The sequence below is a fragment of the Leucopleurus acutus genome (assembly GCF_964270905.1).
Source record: "Leucopleurus acutus genome assembly, chromosome: 4".
Lineage (NCBI taxonomy): Eukaryota > Metazoa > Chordata > Mammalia > Artiodactyla > Delphinidae > Leucopleurus > Leucopleurus acutus.
The window spans coordinates 65042589-65063112 of record NC_139146.1 but is presented as its reverse complement, the minus strand read 5'-3'; the positions used below and the strand labels follow the sequence as shown (position 1 = coordinate 65063112).

At 37.8% G+C, this 20524-nt stretch overlaps 1 protein-coding gene across 1 annotated transcript in view; it reads right to left on the bottom strand.

The window, feature by feature from the left end:
• The window catches only part of NSUN7 (NOP2/Sun RNA methyltransferase family member 7), a gene marked incomplete at its 3' end in the record, with an annotated part of 61431 nt that overhangs the window by 3857 nt on the left and 37050 nt on the right, over nucleotides 1-20524 (bottom strand). The window contains exons 9-10 of the mRNA XM_082838855.1: nucleotides 17264-17365; nucleotides 15363-15480 (exon numbers count right to left, since the gene is read on the bottom strand). Of these exons, the coding sequence (XP_082694981.1) occupies nucleotides 15363-15480; nucleotides 17264-17365 (220 nt within the window). The remainder of the gene's footprint in view (nucleotides 1-15362; nucleotides 15481-17263; nucleotides 17366-20524) is intronic.

Sequence of the window (20524 nt, the reverse complement as noted above, 5' to 3'; positions counted from 1 at the left end):
CCAGCAAGATTATCATTTAGAATAGAAGGAGAGACAAAGAATTTCTCAGATAAGCAAAAACTAAAAGAATACAGCAATACTAAACCTATCCTAAAAGAAGTATTGAAAGGTCTTCTCTAAATAGAAGAGAAGCAAGAATGTATAGAAAAGAGAAAATCACAATTGGAAAGGACTAGGACTTCCAATACTATGTTGAGTAGAAGTGGTGAGAGTGGGCATCCTTGTCTTGTTCCAGATCTTAGCAGGAATGCTTTCAGTGCTTCCTGCTAAATGGCATTGGTGCCATTTATGGCATCGGTGGCTTATTTAAATCACTTAAGTCAGTACACAGATTTTTAAAAAATCAAAACATTTTTGTGAAAATGATGACAATGAACAGCGAAAGGATAAACATGAAGATGTAAAAGAGGACATCGAAATCGTAAAATGTGGGGAAGGAAAGTAAGAAAATGTAGATTCTTTTTTTTTCAGAATGTGTTTGAGCCTATATGACTATCAGTCTAAAGCAAGTAGATATAGGAAGGGGTTAACATACTTGAAAAACAGAATAACCACAAATCAAAAACACACAATAGATTCACAAAAACCAAAAAGAACACAAGCATAAAATAAAAGGAAATCATCAAACCACAAAAAGCAAAACAAAAGGAAAAAGGAACAAAGAAACACAGAATCAACTGGTAAACAAGGTTTAAAATGGCAATAAATACGTATCTATCAATAATTACCTTAAATGTCAATGGACTAAATGCTCCAATCAAAAGACACAGAGTGGTGGATTGGATTAAAAAACAAAAGCCTACAATATGCTGCCTACAAGAGACCCACTTTAGGGCAGGAGACACACATAGATTGAAAGTGAGGGGATGGAAAAAGATATTTCATGCAAACAAAAATGACAAGCGGGGGTCACAATACTCATATCAGACAAAACAGACTTCAAAACAAAGGCCATAAAGAAAGATAAAGATATATTACTATATAATGATAAAAGGATCAATACAAGAAGAGAATTTTACACTCATTAACATATATGCACCTAATACAGAAGCACCCAAATATATAAAACAAATACTAACAGATATAAAGGGAGAAATTGACAGGAATACAATAATAGTAGGAGACTTTAACATCCCACTCATATCAATGGAAATATCTTCTAGACAGAAAATCAATACGGCAACACAGATCCTAAATGATAAAATTGAACAGTTAGACTTAACTGATATTTTCAGGACATGACAACTAAAAAAAACCAGAATACACATTCTTTTCAAGTGCACATGGAACATTCTCTAGGGCTGACCATATACTAGGGCACAAAACAAGCCTCAACAAATTGAAGAGTATAGAAATTATCTCAAACATCTTTTCTGACCACAATGGCATGAAACTAGAAATCAGCCACAGAAAAAGAAATGAGAAAAAAACGACTACATGGAGACTAAACAACATGCTATTAAAAAACCAGTGGGTCAATGACAAAATCAAAGAGGAAATTAAAAAATACCTTGAGACAAATGACAAAGAAAACACAACCAAACAAAATCTATAGGATGCAGCAAAAACAGTTCTTAGAGAGAAGTTCATAGTGATACAGGCCTTCCTCAAGAAACAACAAAAACCTCAAATAAACAACCTAACCTACCACCTAAAAGAATTACAAAAAGAACAAACAAAACATAAAGTCAGCAGAAGGAAGGAAATAATAAAGATCAGAGAGGAAATAAATAAAATAGAGATTACAAAACTACAGAAAAAAAAAATAAAACCAAGAGCTGGTTTGCTGAAAGGGTAAACAAAATTGACAAACCTCTGAACAGGCTCACCAAGAAGAAAAGAAAGAGAACCCAAATAAACAAAATAAGAAATGAAAAAGGAAGGACTTTCCTGGTGGTGTAGTGGTTAAGAATCCACCTGCCAATGCAGGGGGCATGAGTTCGATCCCTGGTCTGGGAAGATCCCACTTGCCACGGAGCAACTAAGCCCGTGTGCCACAACTACTGAGCCTGCGCTCTACAGCCTGCGAGCCACAACTACTGAAGTCCGTGTGCCTAGAGCCCATGCTCCTCAACAAGAGAAGCCACCACAATGAGAAACCCATGCACCACAACAAAGAGTGGGCCCCACTCGCTGCAATTAGAGAAGGCCCGCATGCAGCAACGAAGACCCAACACAGCCAAAAATAAATAACAAAATAAAAATAAATAAATTTATTTTTAAAAAAAGAAATGAAAAAGGAGAAATCTCAACTGATACCACAGACATACAAAAAAAAAAAAGAAAAAAAACAGAGAATACTGTGAAAATTATATGCCAACAAATTCAACAACCTAGAAGAAATGGACAAGTTTTTAGAAAGACAGAGCCCACTAAAACTGAATCAAGAAGAAACAGATAATTTGAACAGACTGACCTCTAGAAGTGAAATAGAACCCGTAATTTTAAAACCCTCTACAAACAAAAGTCCAGGACCAGATGGCTTCACAGGCAAATTCTACCAAACATACAAAGAAGAACTTTTACCGATACTTCTCAAACTCTTCCAAATGATTCAAGAGGAGCGAACACTCTCAAAGACATTCTATGAAGCCACCACCACCCTGATACCAAAACCAGACAAAGATACCACCAAAAAAGAAAATTAGAGGCCAAAATCTTTGATGAATATAGATGCAAAAATTCTCAACAAAATACTAGCAACCCGAGTCCAATATACATAAAAAAGATCATACACCACGACCAAGTGGGATTCATCCCAAGTTCATAAGGATGGTTCAACAAATGCAATTCAATCAATAAAATACACCACACCAACAAAATAAAAGATAGAAACCACATGATCATCTCAATAGATGCAGAAAAAGCATTTGACAAAATTAACATCAATTCATGATAAAAACTCTTACCAAAGTGGGTATAGAGGGAACGTATCTCAACATAATAGCAAAATTATGACAAACCCACAGCCAACAGAATACTCAATGGTGAAAAACTGAAAGGCTTATCTGGAACAAGACAAGGATGCCACTCTCACCACTTCTACACAACATAGTATTGGAAGTCCTAGGCCCAGCAATCAGACAAGAAAAAGAAATGAAAAGTATCCAAATTGGAAGGGAAGAAGTAAAATTGTTATTATACGCAGATAACATGATACTATATATAGAAAACCCTAAAGACTCCACACAAAAACTACTAGAACTGATAAATGAATTCAGCAAGGTAGCAGGATACAAGATTAATATACAGAAATCGGTTGCATTTCTTTACACTAACAATGAAATATCAGAAAGGGAATGTAAAAAAACAATACCTTTTAAAATCACACCAAAAAAAGTAAAATAGGAATAAACTTGACCAAGGAGGTGAAAGACTTATATGCTGAGAATTATAAAACATTAATAAAGAAAATTAAAGATGATTCAAAGAAACAAAGATATCCCATGCTCTTGGATTGGAAGAATTAATATTGTTAAAATGACCATACTACCCAAAGCAGTCTACAGAATTAATGCGATCCCTATCAAATTACCCATGACATTTTACACAGAACTAAAACAAATAATTCTAAAATTTATATGGAACCATAAAAGACCCAGAATTGCCAAAGCAATCCTGAGGAAAAAGAACAAAGCAGGAGGGGACTTCCCTGGTGGTACAGTGGTTAAGAATCTGCCTGCCAATGCAGGGGACATGAGTTCGATCCCTGGTCTGGGAAGCTCCCACATGCCGTGGAGCAACTAAGCCCATGTGCCACAACTACTGAGCCTGCGCTCTAGAGCCCACAAGCCACAACTACTAAGCCCATGTGCCACAACTACTGAAGCCCGCGTGCCTAGAGCCTGTGCTCTACAACAAGAGAAGCCACCGCAGTGAGAAGCCCGTGCACCACAACGAAGAGTAGCTCCCACTCGCCACAACTAGAGAAAGCCTGCGCACAGCAACAAAGACCCAACACAGCCATAGATAGATAGATAAATAAATAAATAAAATTTTAAAAGAAGAACAAAGCAGGAGGCATAACTGTCCCAGACTTCAGACAATACTACTAAGCTACAGTAATCAAAACAGTGTGGTACTGGCACAAAAACAGATATATGGTCAATGGAACAGAATACAGAGCCCAGAAATAAACCCACACACCTATAGGTAAATAATCTTCGACAAAGGAGGCAAGACTATACAATGGGAAAAGGACAGTCTCTTCAGCAAGTGGTGCTGGGAAAGTTGGACAGCCACACGTAAATCAATAAAGTTAGAACACACCCTCACACCATACACAAAAATTAACTCAAAATGGCCTAAAGACTTAAACATAAGACATGACACCATAAAACTCCTAGAAGAGAACATAGGAAAAGCATTCTCTGACATAAATCGTACCAATATTTTCTTAGGTCAGACTCCCAAGGCAATAGAAATAAAAAAATAAATAAACAAATGGGACCTAATCAAACTTACAAGCTTTTGCACAGCAAGGGAAGCCGCTAAGAAAATGAAAAGACAACCTACTGAATGGGAGAAAATATTTGCAAACAATGCAGCCAACAAGGACTTAATTTCCAAAATATACAAACAGCTCATACAACTCAACAACAAAACAACAAACAACCCAATCGAAAAATTGGCAGATCTTAATAGACATTTCTCCAAAGAAGACATACAGATGGCCAGTAGGCACAAGAAAAGATGCTCAACATTTCTAATTATTAGAGAAATGCAAATCAAAACTACTTGAGGTACCACCTCACACCGGTCAGAACGGCCATCATTAAAAAAATCTACAAATAACAAATGCTGGAGAGAGTGTGAAGAAAAGAGAACCCTCCTACACTGTTAGTGGGAATGTAAGTTGGTGCAGCCACTGTGGAAAACAGTATGGAGGTTCCTTAAAAAAGGAAAAATAGAAGGGAATTCCCTGGCGGTCCAGTGGTTATGACTCCACACTTTCACTGCTGAGGGCCCGGGTTCAATCCCTTGTCAGGGAACTAAGATCCCACAAGCCGTGTGGCGCAGTCAAAAAAAAAAAAAAACCTAAAAAGAGAATTACCATATGATCCAGCAATCCCAATCCTGGGCATATATCCAGACAAAACTATAATTCAAAAAGATACATGCACCCTATGTTCAGAGCAGCACTATTCACAACAGCCAAGACATGGAAACAACATAAATGTCCACTGACAGATGAATGGATAAAGAAGATGTGGTACATATATATGCAATGGAATACTACTCAGCCATAAAAAAGAATGAAATAAGACTTTCCTGGTGGTGCAGTGGTTAAGAATCTGCCTGCCAATGCAGGGGACATAGGTTCGAGCCCTGATCCGGGAAGATTCCACATGCCACAGAGCAACGAAGCCCGTGTGCCACAACTACTGAGCCTGTGCTCTAGAGCCCTCAAGCCACAACTACTGAGCCCGTGTGCCACAACTACTGAAGCCCGCACGCCTAGAGCCCGTGCTCCACAACAAGAGAAGCCACTGCAATGAGAAGCCCGCGCACCACAACGAAGAGTAGCCCCCACTCACCACAACTAGAGAAAGCCTGCACGCAGCAACGAAGACCCAACACAGCCAAAAAAAAGAACAAAATAATGCCATTTGCAGCTAGAGATTATCATACTAAGTGAAGTCAGAAAGAGAAAGACAAATACCATATGATATCACTTATATGTGGAATCTAAAATATGACACAATTGAACCTATTTATGAAACAGAAACAAACTCATAGACATAGAGAAGAGACTTGTGGTTGCCAAGAGGGAAGGGGGGTAGGGGAGGGATGGAGTGGGAAGCTGGGGTTAGCAGATGTAAGCTATTATATATAGAATGGATAAACAACAAGGTCCTACTGTATAGCACAGGGAACTATATTCAATATCCTGTGATAAACCATAATAGAAAAGAATATTTTTTAAAAAGAATGTATATATATATGTATAACTGAATCAGTGTGCTGTACAGCAGAAATTAACACAACATTGTAAAGTCAACCATACGTCAATAAAAAAAAGAACAGAATGTCAAAGCAGTACAATACTATTATAAAATAAAAGCTCTAGTATTTCACATTAGCTCATAGTTTATTATACTTCCCAAGTTTCCCATCTTTAAACAACTATGCCAAGAACCTTTCAACATATTAAAAACTCTTCCCCAAGTCACTAATATGTTAATAAAAAGGCTTCCATTATCAAAACAGGTAAATATGTATAGTAATCACAAACGTATAATCCAAAAAAATCCTTTACCTCCACATGTCAGAATACAAGAAGTACGACTTCCTTCTTTTGGTTACTTTTTGCACAATTACAATATAAAAATATGGCCTATCACTACATTATTCTTCTCAATCACTTTTGAGATGAATAGATGACTTATGTGGTGTTCAAGAAAGTACATACCAAAGAAAAGACTTTGTGTCAGAAATACAAAAATCTCTAATCACTAATATGTTTAAACTAAAATTTTAGTTTTTATATTTAATATTTAATTTTTCATTCAATAGTAAATGGTTCATTCATAAACAATAATTGTTATAGTCCCATGCTTTTATAAATAAAACATGTAATCAAAGGAATAAATAATTTTCCACAAAAGTTAAAATATCAGGAACTCTTATTAATAATTTTGTATGTTATATTCTGAAGTTTAAAACCATTTCAAATTTATTCACTCATTTGCCTACTATGTGAAAAACACATAAATAAAATATTAGCTTTCTTAAATAGTTTACAATTTAGTTGGAGAAACTAATTGGTATACAATAATATAAAGAAGACCACATACGAATGCTGAGCCAAGTAGAGACAAAATTATGTAGGAGTACAGAATAAGGTACAATTAATTGTGGCCATGGGAGATAGCAAATATGAAAACTTCACAGAGGAAGGAGCATTGGTGCTATGTCTTGAAGAATAAGTAGGTTTCCAATAAGGCAAAGACAGGATTCTAGACAGAAAGAAGAACATGAACAAAAGCACAAGTGTCATGAAGATGTATGTTCAGGGAACAGCAAGTATTTCCATGTGGCTGAGGCAGAGAGTGAGTAAGAGGATGTAGAGGTCACTTAGGATGTGGGCAGACACACATGACCTCAAATGACATGCCAAAGAGTCTGGCCAATAGTGGTGCTTAATAAAATGTTTGTGCTGAACTAAGCCGAAATATAATAGCTGTGTAGGTTCTACACAGCTAGTCACTCCTCTTACCAACCCTGTAACCAACAAACTGAATTTCTGAAGCCTATTCGTCTATGTTCTCTACACAAATAGAAAGCATCAAAAAAAAAATTCACTTATATATTAAATAAAGAATACTCACTGAAAATAATTATTTCTTACCAATGTAAGGTTTGGATTTTTGTCACTTAGATATACCTAGCACCTAGAAAAGTGCCTGGTATATAGTAGGTATTCAACAAATATTTAATAGACCATGATATATTTTAGCTACATACATGTTATCTTTTCTAATAGTAATAATAATCCATAATCAATACCGGTAAAGTTACCATACAGAAATTGGCCCTGCATAACAAAATGATCTTCAAACCCCAACTTACAGTCTATTTCTTTGAATAATAAAATAAGTTAATACCCAGAGTCCAACTCATACCTGTCTTAGATGATGACATTTGGGAATTTTTGAGTTGGTGATACGTAAATGAGATTTTGGATTTAGAATTGATCTTGGAATGGGTGAAGACTTGAGAATGTTGGAGTGAGATAAATGTATTTTGTGTATGAAACAGACATCAATTTTAGGGGGCCAGAGAGTGGACTATTGTGGGTTCAATAGTGTCCCCCCCACGAAATTCATGTCCACCCAAAACTCCAGAATGTGACCTTATTTGGAAATAGGGTCTTAGCAAAGGAGCTAATACTGGAGTAGGATAAACCCTAGGTCCAATATTGGTGTCCCTACAAGAAGAGAGGATATACAGAGACACACAGGGGAAGAAGACCATATGATGGAGGCAGAGATTGGAGTGATGAAGCTACAAGCCAAGGAGCACCAAGGATTGTTAACAAACACCAGAAGCTGGAAGAGAGTCACAGAATAGATTCCCTCTCAGAGGCCCTAGAGGGAATCACCCCTGCCAACTACTTGATTTTGGACTTCTGGTCTCCAGAACTGCGAGAGAATCAATTTCTGTTGTTACAAGTCAACAAGTTTAGGATAATTTATTGTGGCAGCTCAGGCAAATAATACACATGGAAAAAGGAATTTTGCAGATGTAATTAAGGCTCAAATTAGTTAACCTTAAGCTATGGGTATTATCTCAGTGGACCTGACTTAATCACAGGAGCCATCCAGGTCTACAGGTTAGAGACAGAAGAAATCAGAGATTCAAAGCACGAGCAGAGTATAATGCACTATTGTTGGCTTGAAGATGGAGGAATAGCAAGTGGCAAGGAATGAATGTGGTCTCTAGAAGCAGAGAGCAATCTTGGATTGACAGCCAGCAAAGAAACAAGGACCTCAGTCCCACTACCACAAGAGTGAGGATGGAAGCAAATTTTCCCCCAGAGTCTCCAGCAAAGAATTCATCAGGCTGACATCCTGAGCAGAGAATCCATCCATGCCATCCAGACAACTGACCTACAGAACTCCGAGTTAATTAACAGGTACTGTCTTCAACTGCTACATTTGTGGTAATTTCTTAAGCATAAATAGAAAGCTAATACACAATGGCTCACATTTAGTGAGGAGAAATGCCAGACTGTCATGGCAGACAGTGGAAGACAGGATTAAAAGCCTCAGAGGAGTGAGCTTGCTTCAGTGGATGTACTATTAGGGCTCAAGAACTCTCCAGAGGACTATGTTGAGAGGAGGGCCCAGAAGATACACATTTTATCAGAGCAACAAGGAGTGTGCTGCTGGGAGGGCACTAGCAGCACTCATGAGTTCACTGGTGGCTTCCCTCCCTAGGCCAGGGCTGACAGTAGGAGAGGCCATTATAGAACTGGGCTCACTGAGAGCAATGAGAATAAAGATCCTGAAACAACAGAGGCGAAGTGGGCAAAGTACCCATCAGAAGCCAGGTGTATGTGATTACTGATTATCTTAATGAGCACCAAGGCTAGAAGAGCAATCCAATCCCACTCATGCACTGTTTATCTTCCCTATACTCCACCTTTACTAGTAACAGAAAATCAAAACACAGAATACAACCTATCAGGACCTAACCTTCAAGCTCACAGACTGTTCACTATTAGAAAATATTTAGCATTAATTCACCACCATGTTAAAATGTCAGATGAGAAAAAACATTTGATCATATCATTAAATGCTGCAAAGGCTTTTGATAAAACTAGGCACCCATTAGTGATTTTAAAAATCTCTTATTACGATCCTGGCATAAGTATAGACATACAGATCAATGAAACAGAATTGAGAGGACAGAAATAAGCCCATTCATCTATGATCAACTGATTTTCAACAGGGGTGCCAAGACCATTCACTGTAGAAAGAATAGTCTCTTCAACAAACGGTGCTGGGACAACTGAATATCCACATGCAAAGGAATGAAGTTGGACCCCTACCTCATAACATATACACAAATTAATCAAAATGGATAACAGACATAAACGTAAGAGCTAAGATTACAAAATGGTTGGAAGAAAACATAGGCATAATTCTTCATGACCTTGCATTAAATAACAGTTTCTTAAATATGATACCTAAAGCACAAGCAATAAAATAAAAAACAAATAAATTGGACTTCTTCAACATTATAAACTTTTATGCATCAAAGGACATTATCAAGAAAGTAAAAACACAGCCCACGAATGGGAGATAATAATTGCAAGTTATATATGTGATAAGGGTATGATATACAAAACATATAAGGGAGTCTTACAATTCAACAATAAAAAAGACAAATACAGTCATCCCTTGGTATGAGGGGGATTGGTTCCAGGACACCCCTTGGATACCAAGATCCACAGATGCTCAAATACCTTATATAAAATGGTGTAGTATTTGCATATAACCTAAGCACATGCTCCCGTATACTTTAAATTATCTCTAGACTACTCATAATACCTAATACAATGTAAATGCTATGTAAATATTTGCAGCAAATTCAAGTTTTGCTTTTTGTAAATTGCTGGAATTTTTTTCCAAATATTTTCAATCTGTAGTTGGTTGAATCCTCAGATGTGGACCCCTCAGACATGGAAGGCCAACTGTAACACAACTTTTTAATAAATTTATTTATTGTATTTATTTATTTTTGGCTGCGTTGGGTCTTCGTTGCTGCTCATGGGCTTTCTCTAGTTGCAGCAAGCTGGGGCTACTCTTCGTTGCAGTGTGCAGGCTTCTTGCTGCGGTGGCTTCTATTGTTGTGGAGCATGGGCTCTAGGCACGAGGGCTTCAGCAGCTGTGGCATGTGGGCTCAGTAGTTGTGGCTCGCGGGCTCTAGAGCACAGGCTCAGTAGTTGTGGCACACGGGCTTAGTTGCTCCGCGGCATGTGGGATCTTCCTGGACCAGGGCTCGAACTCATGTCCCCTGCCTTGGCAGGCGGATTCTTAACCAGTGCACCACCAGGGAAGTCCCATAATACAGTTTTTAAATGGGCAAAGAACCTGAAGACATTGTCCAAAGAAGATATATAAATAGTTAATAAGCACATGAAAAGAAGCTCAACATCATTAGTTCCCAGGAAAATTCAAATCAAAACCACAGTGACCAAGATTGGCCAAGATGGCAGAGTAGGAAGACTCTGAGCTCACTTCTTCTCACAAGCACACCAAAATCACAACTATTTGCAGAACCACCATTGATGAAAAAGTCTGGTACCTACCAGAAAAGATCTTCTACAACTAAAGACATAAAGAGCCACAAGACAGGTAGGAGGGGCAGACTTGAAATATAGCTAAGTTCCATAACCCCAGGTGGGTGACCCACAAATTGGAGAATAATTATATTGCAGAGGTTCTCCCACAAGAGTGACAGTTATGAGCGCCACGTCAGGCTCCCCAGCCTGGGGGTCTGGCACCAGGAAGACAAGGCCCCAGGGCATCTGGCCTTGAAGGCCAGTGGGACTTAATTTCGGGAGTCCCACAGGACTGGGAGAAATAGAGACTTCACTCTTAAATGGCACACACAAAATCTCACATGTTCTGGAACCCAGGGAAAAAGCAGTAATTTGATAGGAGCCTGGGCCAGACCTATCTGCTGGTCTTGCAGAGTCTCTCAGAGAGGTGAGGAGCAGCTGCACTCACCCTGGGTGCACAGACACTGGTGGCAGCCATTCTTGGGAGTTCCTTCTACCACATGGATGCTGATACTGGCAAACACCATTGTGGAATCCTCCCTCTAGCTCATTAGCACCAAGACCTGGCCCCACCCAACCCAACAGCCTTTAGGTGCCAGTGCTGGGACAAATCAGGCCAAGCAACTAATTGGGTAGGATACAGCACCACCCATCAGCAGACAGACTGCCTAAAGACCTCCACATCTGCCTCTGGACACAGCCGTGCCCAATAGAGGGCCCAGGGCCCATTTCCACCCACCAGTGAGCAAGCACCAGCCCCAGAATCCTCTGGGCCTTGCCTCCTCTAGCCTCTGGACCAGGCTGACCCAACGTGGGCAGACACCAGATGCAAGAAAACCACAATCCCACCGCCTGCAAACCTATTCTGTCCAGACCAGGCCAGACCCTGCCCTGGGACCAGCTGGGCCCTGGCCCTACCCATTAACAGACCAACACAAGCTTCAGGACACCCCAGACTCTCTACCCAACTGTGTCAGGATCTGCTCCCCTTCCCTGCCTCACCCCCAGCCATGTTATATCAGCTCTGGGATGTCTGGGCCCTGCAACCAGACTCCAGGACCTGGCTCTTGATGTCAGTAGTCCAGCACTAACCCTAGGACCCAGCTTCAACCACCAGTGGGTGGGTCTCCCACAGATTTTGTAAGGTTGTGTTTTCATTTTCATTTGTCTTGAGGCATTTCCTCATTTCTTCTTTGATTTCATGTTGACCCATTGGTTTCTTAGTAGCATGTTGTTTAGTCTCCATGTGTTCATTCTTTTCCTGTTTTTCTTTCTGTGCTTGATTTCTGGTTTCATACTGTTGTGGTCAGATAAGATGTTTCAAATAATTTCTATCCTTTTAAATTTGTTGAGGTTTTTTTTTATGACCTAGTATGTGGTCTATCCTAGAGAACATTCCATGTGCCCTTGAAAAGAATCTGTATTCTGGCTTTTTTGGAAGTAGTGTTCTGTAGATATCAATAAAGTCCTACTGATCTACTGTGTCATTTAGAACCTCTGTTGCCTTACTGATTTTTTGTCTGGATGATCTGTCCATTGATGTCAATGGGGTGTTAAGGTCTACTATTATTGTATTATTGTCAGTTTCTCCCTTTGTATCTGTTAGTATTTTCAAAGAACTTATACCTACCCGTCTCAAACTATTCCAAAAAATTGAAGAGGGAACACTCCCAAATTCATTCTGAAGCCACCATCACCCTGATACCAAAACCAGACAAAAACACTACAAAAAATGAAAACCACAGGCCAATATCTTTGATGAATATAGATGCAAAAATCTTCAAAACAAGGTATTAGCAAACAAAATCCAACAATATGTAAAAAGGATAATACATCATGATCAAGCTGTAATCATTCCAGGGTAGCAAGGACAGCTCAATATACGCAATCAATCAATGTGATGATATACCACGTTAACAAAAGGAAAGACAAAATCCACATGATCATCTCAATAGACAGAAAAAGCATTTGACAAAATTCAACACCCATTCTTGATAAAAACTGTGACAGAAGTGGGTATAGGGGGAACATATTTCAACATAATAAAAGCCATTTATGACAAACCCACAGCCAACATAATACTGAACAGTGAAAAGCTGAACGCCTTCCCACTAAATTTAGGAACAAGACAAGGATGCCCAGTTTCACCACTTCTACTCAACATAGTATTGGAAGTCCTAGCCCCAACAATCAGATAAGAAAAAGAAATGAAAGGTATCCAAATTGGAAGGGAAGAGGTAAAACTGTCACTATTTGGAGATGACATGATACTCTATATAGAGAACCCTAAAGTCTCCACACAAAAACCATGAGAATAAATGAATTCAGCAAGGTAGTAGGATACAATATTAATATACAGAAATTTGTTGCATTTCTTTACATTAACAATGAAATTTCAGAAAGTAAAAAAAAAATCCTGTTTAAAACTGAGTCAAAAAAAATACCTAGGAATAAACTCAATCAAGGCAGTAAACACCTATATGCTGAAGACTATAAAACTTTGATAAAGAAACTGAAGATGATTCAAAGAAATGAAAAGATATCCCATGCACTTGGATTGGAAGAATTAATATTTTTAAAATGGCCATACTACTCAAAGCAATCTACAGATTTAACACAATCCTTATCAAAATACCCATGACATTTTTCACAGAACTAAAACAAATAATCCTAAAATGTATATGGAACAACAAAAGGCCCAGAATTATCAAAGCAATCCTGAGGGAAAAGAACAAAGCAGGAGACATAACCCTCCAGACTTCAGACTATACTACAAAGTTACAGTAATCAAAACAGTGTGCTGTTGGCACAAAAACAGACATACAGTTCAGTGGAACAGAACAGACAGCCCAGAAATAAACCCACAAACCTATGATCAATTAATCTTTGACAAAACAGGCAAGAATATACAATGGAGAAAAGACAGTCTCTCTTGAAGACTTGCTGATGTGGTATTGGGAAAGCTGGACAGCTACCTGTAAATCAATGAAATTACAACACTCTCTCACACCACACACAAAAATAAACTCAAAATGGTTTAAAGACCTAAATATAAGATTTGACACCATAAAACTCCTAGAAGAGAACATAGGCAAAACATTCTCTGACATAAATTGTAGCAGTATTTTCTTAGATCAGCCTCCCAAGGCAATAGAAATAAAAACAAAAATAAACAAATGGAACCTAATCAAACTTACAAGCTTTTGCATAGCAAGGGAAACCATTAAAAAAATGAAAAGACAACCTAAGGAATGGGAGAAAGTTGCAAACAATGGTTGCAAACAATGCAACCAACAAGGACTTAATTTCCAAAATATACAAACAGCTCATATAATTTAACAACAAAAAAACAAACAACCCAATCGAAAAACTGGCAGAAGACCTTAATAGACATTTCTCCAAAGAAGACATATAGATGGCCAGTAGACACATGAAAAGATGATCAATGTTGCTAATTATTACAGAAATGCAAATCAAAACCACAATGAAGCATCACCTCACACTGGTCAGAATGGCTGTCATCAAAAAGTCTACACATAATAAATGCTAGAGAGGGTGTGGAGATGTTCCTCTATTTTTGCCATATTACATTCTTAGAACCTTATCCCTGACAGACAAATCAAGAGTCATCCACACTAACGATTTTGGTCATATACCTGAAATAATTCTCTTTGCCACTAGATGGAGATTTAGTTAATGCTGTGTTGAGAAGCTGGCAGAAAAAAGGTTGGCTGTTAGCTACCAACAAGAATTACTAAATAAGGAAGCAAAGTAAGAAGGGAAATACGGATGTGGTTACAAACATGTCCACCTGTGAACTGGCAAAGGAAAAATATCTAATTAAAAGGAGACAGCAAACCATATACATATTAAGATGCTACTATAAGAATTACAGTAAAAGTTCAGAACAGGAGAAATAAGTAAAAAATAGGAGACATTTTTAAATACCTTATTAACTGTCACAGTCTTGAAGAACTAATTGGTATCATATAGTAATCTTAAATATACTCCTTATCTTGACGTCCAGAGTTTGGATGGAGTATTACTGTTTTTCTTCTCTGCCCCTAGTTTATTATAGCATTTTACCCAGAAGCTACTATGGTTATTCAAGCTATTCTTATCTTAGTCCTTGTGGGTACCAAAGGCTAAATGGGTCTAAGAAACACATGTTTTCAGATAATAAACATCCAATTTTCTCTCTATTTTCTAAGGTTATTTTATACTCTTACTTTTCTTCTACTGAAGCACAGATGTATCTAAAACTCAGGGTATAAAGTTTATACTCAATTTATCCAGAAATTAATCAAGTCTAAGCCCAAATGCCTTTAGCCTTATTTAACAATAACAACAAAAACAAGAATCTTTTAGTGTACAAGAGAATGCACATGCCAAGCCATTGTAAAGGCTTTACAGAATCTACTTTAAAGTTGTAAGAAGTTAGGCTATTTGGTCATATTAAAGTCTAATAAAAAGGAACTGAAACGTCTTCTACTTCTAACTCAGAAAATCAAAATTTTTCACTTTCAAAAATATTTGGTTGAGGTGTTTAGAAGAATCCTTCCTTTCTTACCTATAAGATTGTACTTTAGTCCCGTGGTCTTGAAATTCCAGTGCTTTCTTAACAACAGCTTCATTTTCTTCTGGATAAACTGAATATGTGCAGTAAACAACTGCTTGAGCTCTAGTAACTACATTTAAAGAAGATGGAATTAATATAATGACCCCAGTAACAATCCTAAACAAATCTGTTATGTTTTCAAACGTCTGTCTGTACTAATACCACATGGTTTTGATAGGAATTATTTCTATAGATGCTTGCATGGCTCCCCTTTAAAGCATGTATTAGTAATGTAGTCTGTGGCCAATAAATAAAATAAATCTAACTGGATTGTATGGAAAGCTAATCAAATGTGACCAACCTAATTACAAACACAAACAAATAAATACTGCAGATTACCATAAGCTTGACACTCCCAGCTATTCTTCCACAAGCCATATCACGTAACTAGTTAAAAGGACTCTAGAAACAGACAGACTTAGATGTGAATCCCAATTCTGTAACTTACTGCTGTATGAACCTGGGAAAATTACTTAACTCTCCAATTCTTCAACTGTAAAATGAGGTAATCTTACTACCTGCAACTCACTCACTTATTCACACTTACTGAGCACCTACTATGTGCTAGGCAGTGTTCTCACCATTCAATATACACACACAAAAATCTCTGCCCCAGGGAGCTTATTTTCTATGTTTCATTGACATAAGACAAATAAATAAGAAAATTAGGGAATTCCCTGGTGGTCCAGTGGTTAGGACTCAGCGCTCTCACTGCCAGAGGCCCAGGTTCGATCCCTGGTTGGGGAACTAAGATCCTGCAAGCCAAGCAGTGGCAGAGCCCAAGAAAAAATACACACACACACACACACACACACACACACACACACACACACACACACACACATATAGCATTAGGAAGTGACAAATGCTATAGAGCAAATCAAAGCAGATACAGAGGACAGTTAGTTTCAAAAGATTATCCTGCAATTTTAAATAGAGTAATCAGAGAAAGAAGTTTAAAAATGCATTATTTATCAACTTCCTCATCTTCCAATCAACTCATTTCATAGATCATATACATACTATCATATTCAAATAAATATTTTTAATAACATCAATTAAAGGGGCAGAACTCCTCTGTGTTTTCTATTTTGCCTTATTTCTATTTCACATATGTTATATCTTCATATATTAAATCATCTATACCCTATACTTACCTTTGAGCCTTTGGAGGTCAGGATTTATCCACACTCATATCCCTAACAACCAGCTTAATATCTGACCCAGAGTAGGCATTTGATAAACATGCACTGAATTAATTAAAGTTTATATAATTTCTCAGAGACTTCTAGATTTCCATATCTATGTGTGGAAGGGCATTGGTACTCAACATCTAAATGGTACTCAAAATCTAAATGCAGTGATTGAAGCAATAATATAAATACTTAAAGAGCCTTGTTACTCAGACTTAAAGAGATCTAGGCTTTATCTGTAATTGCATCTCTCTGTTCTCTTTTTAGTACTAAGAGAAGTAAGAGTTTGATTAAAATTGGGATTATAGAAGAGTTAGGGGCAGGCACAATGACAATGGAAAAATTACATCGAGTAAGAAGCCAAAAAAAAGAAATAAAGAAGATGAAACTGTACAACAATGGATGTATGTAATTATTTTACTTCAGCATTAAAGAAAACTGTAAATTATTCTTGCTAACCTATGTTTAAAATGATAGTAAAGCATATATTTTTGAGAATTAAATTGGTAAAAATAAATATTTTGTTATTTGAAGGAACTGAGTGTTCTGAAAAATTCACTTATGGTTCACACATGATTGCCTGAATATAATAGATAAATGAAGTATTAATGTTTCTAAGATTTACAACATATTTTCATATTACACTGATAACAAACTTACATTTCATTGCATGTGTTAGCTGTTCATATTGCTGTTGAGCAAGAACATGAAGTTTATCTTCTGATGGGCCTCCTTGAGAGAAATCTTTAAGTAAACCTGTATCTAAAAGGAAATAAATGCTTTTAAATATATCACTATTAGATGTTTTTCATATATTGCTATTATCACATTATTTAATATTTTAATCATTTTCCCTATTAATGACAGTTTTCATGGAAAATATTTATCAAAAATAAATAGGCAGGGGACTTCCCTGGTGGCACAGTGGTTAAGAATCCACCTGCCAATGCGGGGGACACGGGTTCAAGCCCTGGTCTGGGAAGATCCCACATGCCGTGGAGCAACTAAGCTCATGCACCACAACTACTGAGCCTGTGCCCTGGAACCCGTGAGCCACAACTACTGAAGCCTGCATGCCACAACTACTGAAGCCTACGTGCCTAGAGCCCATGCTCCGCAACAAGAGAAGCCACTGCAATGAGAAGCCCATGCATCACAATGAAGAACAGCCCCCACTCGTTGCAACTGGAGAAAGCCCGCACACAGCAACGAAGACCCAACCAAAAATAAATGAATAAAAATAATTTTTTTTTAATAAATAAATAGGCAGTATTATAAAAATACTGACTTAAAAACTGAATTGATAAAGGTAATTTTGCTTAGTTTTAATATTATTTTTCCTTTTTTCTGCAAGTTTTTATGATATAGTCACCCAACCAGCCAAAATAAGTCATTTAGGTATAAAAAACAGAATACAGTCAGTCTGGGTACTAATAGAGGAAAAAAAGATTTATTTTCCAAGGTAGAAACTGATGGGCTATAGTCAGATCTGAGTAAGAAAGAACACAAAAGGATACAGTTAAAAACATTAACTTACTGAAAGAAATTTTGGAAGAAAAAACTAGAGGGCCCAGGTGCAGCAACGAAGACCCAATGCAGCCAAAAATAAATAAATAAAATTAATAAAAAGAAAGAAAGAAACTCATAGTAATTCTTTAAATTTCTGAAACTATATATATATTTTTTTTTTTTTTTTTTTTTTTTTTTTGTGGTACGCGGGCCTCTCACCGTTGTGGCCTCTCCCGTTGCGAAGCACAGGCTCTGGACGCGCAGGCTCAGCGGCCATGGCTCACAGGCCTAGCCGCTCCGCGGCATGTGGGATTTTCCCGGACCAGGGCACGAACCCGTGTCCCCTGCATCGGCAGGTGGACTCTCAACCACTGCACCACCAGGGAAGCCCCTGAAACTATTTTTAACATATTTCTTGATAATATTAACTAAGATATATTGAATACTACTCTAAATAGATTATTTTATTCAACAACCCTTGAAGCATTATTATTCCTTTTAACATTGAAAAAACTGTTCAAGCATACATTAAACAACTTGTCTAAGGTCACATGGCTACTAGTTGAGAGCCAGGTTCTAGCTTGGCAATCTGACCAACCTTCTAACCCCTGTTTTATTCTGTCTCTCAGTAACTCCCTGCAGTATGAAAGCCAACTATTTATACCATATATTTGGCTATTCCCCACTCCAGTAATATCACTAAAGGTTAATTAAACTCCATTTCTTCCCAATTTAGTTTTACACTTTACATTTTTCTCTTTCATCACTTTTTAAAGGACTATTTACCCATTATTATACTCTAAAACCATATCAGCTTACCTTTTCACCCCATTTTAAAATAATTCCAAGTTGTTAGCAGAGATCGACTTCATACATTCCTCAAATATGATAATGTTTATGATAAACATTCTAAAATTGGTTGTAATGTTTTCCAATGTTAAATTGTTTTTCAAACCAATTCATGATTTCTCACGAATCTAAGTCTTTTGGATTCATCCCCACTAAATTTATGACTAATATTTCTACCATAATCACTAGGTCAGCAGTTCCTTATTTGCTCTGGCTATTACCTCATCAAAGTACAGTTTCCTTCAAAACCCTCCTTTTTTCCAGGTTTGCCAAAGACCACTTCTTGGCTTATCCGGTCACCTCTTCAAGGATTTCAAAATATTATCAATATCTAGGAAACTTTTTACTTTCCCTCTTTTTGTCATTTGTAGTTACCTTTGTGCTTCACCCACACCCCAGCCTCTAAATGATTTTTACCTATGGTTTATTTTGTTCTGCATTCCCACTTCAAGATGACCCAGGATAAGGCCAGAGTCTCACAGTAGTTCTAAGTTCTAGTTCTCTTAACTGGAATGCTTATTGTAGCTGCAGCTATTTCGTCCCCTCTTCTTACAAAATCTAATTCTTCTTTGATCATTTCCCAAAGTTAGTATGGGAATTTTCTCAGTCCACCATACTCCCATCTGAGTTGGTTAGTCTTGGAAAGAAATTTTCTGTAGCAAGACAGAATTCCACATAGTTCAGTATAAGCCCAGTTAAAAATTTTGTGGTATAGTGCAGGGGTCCCCAACCCCCAGCCACGGACCACTAGTGGTCCGTGGCCTGTTAGGAACTGGGCCACACAGCAGGAGGTGAGCAGTGGGCGAGAGAGTGAAGCTTCATCTGTATTTACAGCCTCTCCCCGTCACTCACATTACCACCTGAGCTCCACCTCCCGTCAGATCAGGGGCAGCATTAGATTCTCATAGGAATGTGAACCCTACTGTGAACTGCACATGCGAGGGATCTAGGTTGCGTGGTCCTTAAGAGAATCTAATGCCTGATGATCTGAGGTGGAGCTGAGGCAGTGATGCTAGCGCTGGGGAGTGGCTACAAATACAGATTATCATTAGCAGAGAGGTTTGACTGCACAGAGACCATAATAAATCCATTGCTTGCAGACTCATATCAAATCCCTATCAGTTATACAGATTGTCAACAAACACATGAAAGAATGCTCAACATCATTAATCATTAGAGAAATGCAAATCAAAACTACGAATGCGATATCATCTCACACAGGTCAGAATGTGGTATCATCTCACACAGGTCAGAATGGCCATCATCAAAAAATCTACAAACAATAAATGCTGGAGAGGGTGTGGAGAAAAGGGAACCCTCCCTCTTGCACTGTTGGTGGGAATGTAAATTGATACAGCCACTATGGAGAACAGTATGGAGGTTCCTTAAAAAACTAAAAATAGAACTACCATACGACCCAGCAATCCCTCTACTGGGCATATACCCTGAGAAAACCATAATTCAAAAAGAGTCATGTACCAAAATGTTCATTGCAGCTCTATTTACAACAGCCAGGACATGGAAGCAACCTAAGTGTCCATCATTGGATGAATGGATAAAGAA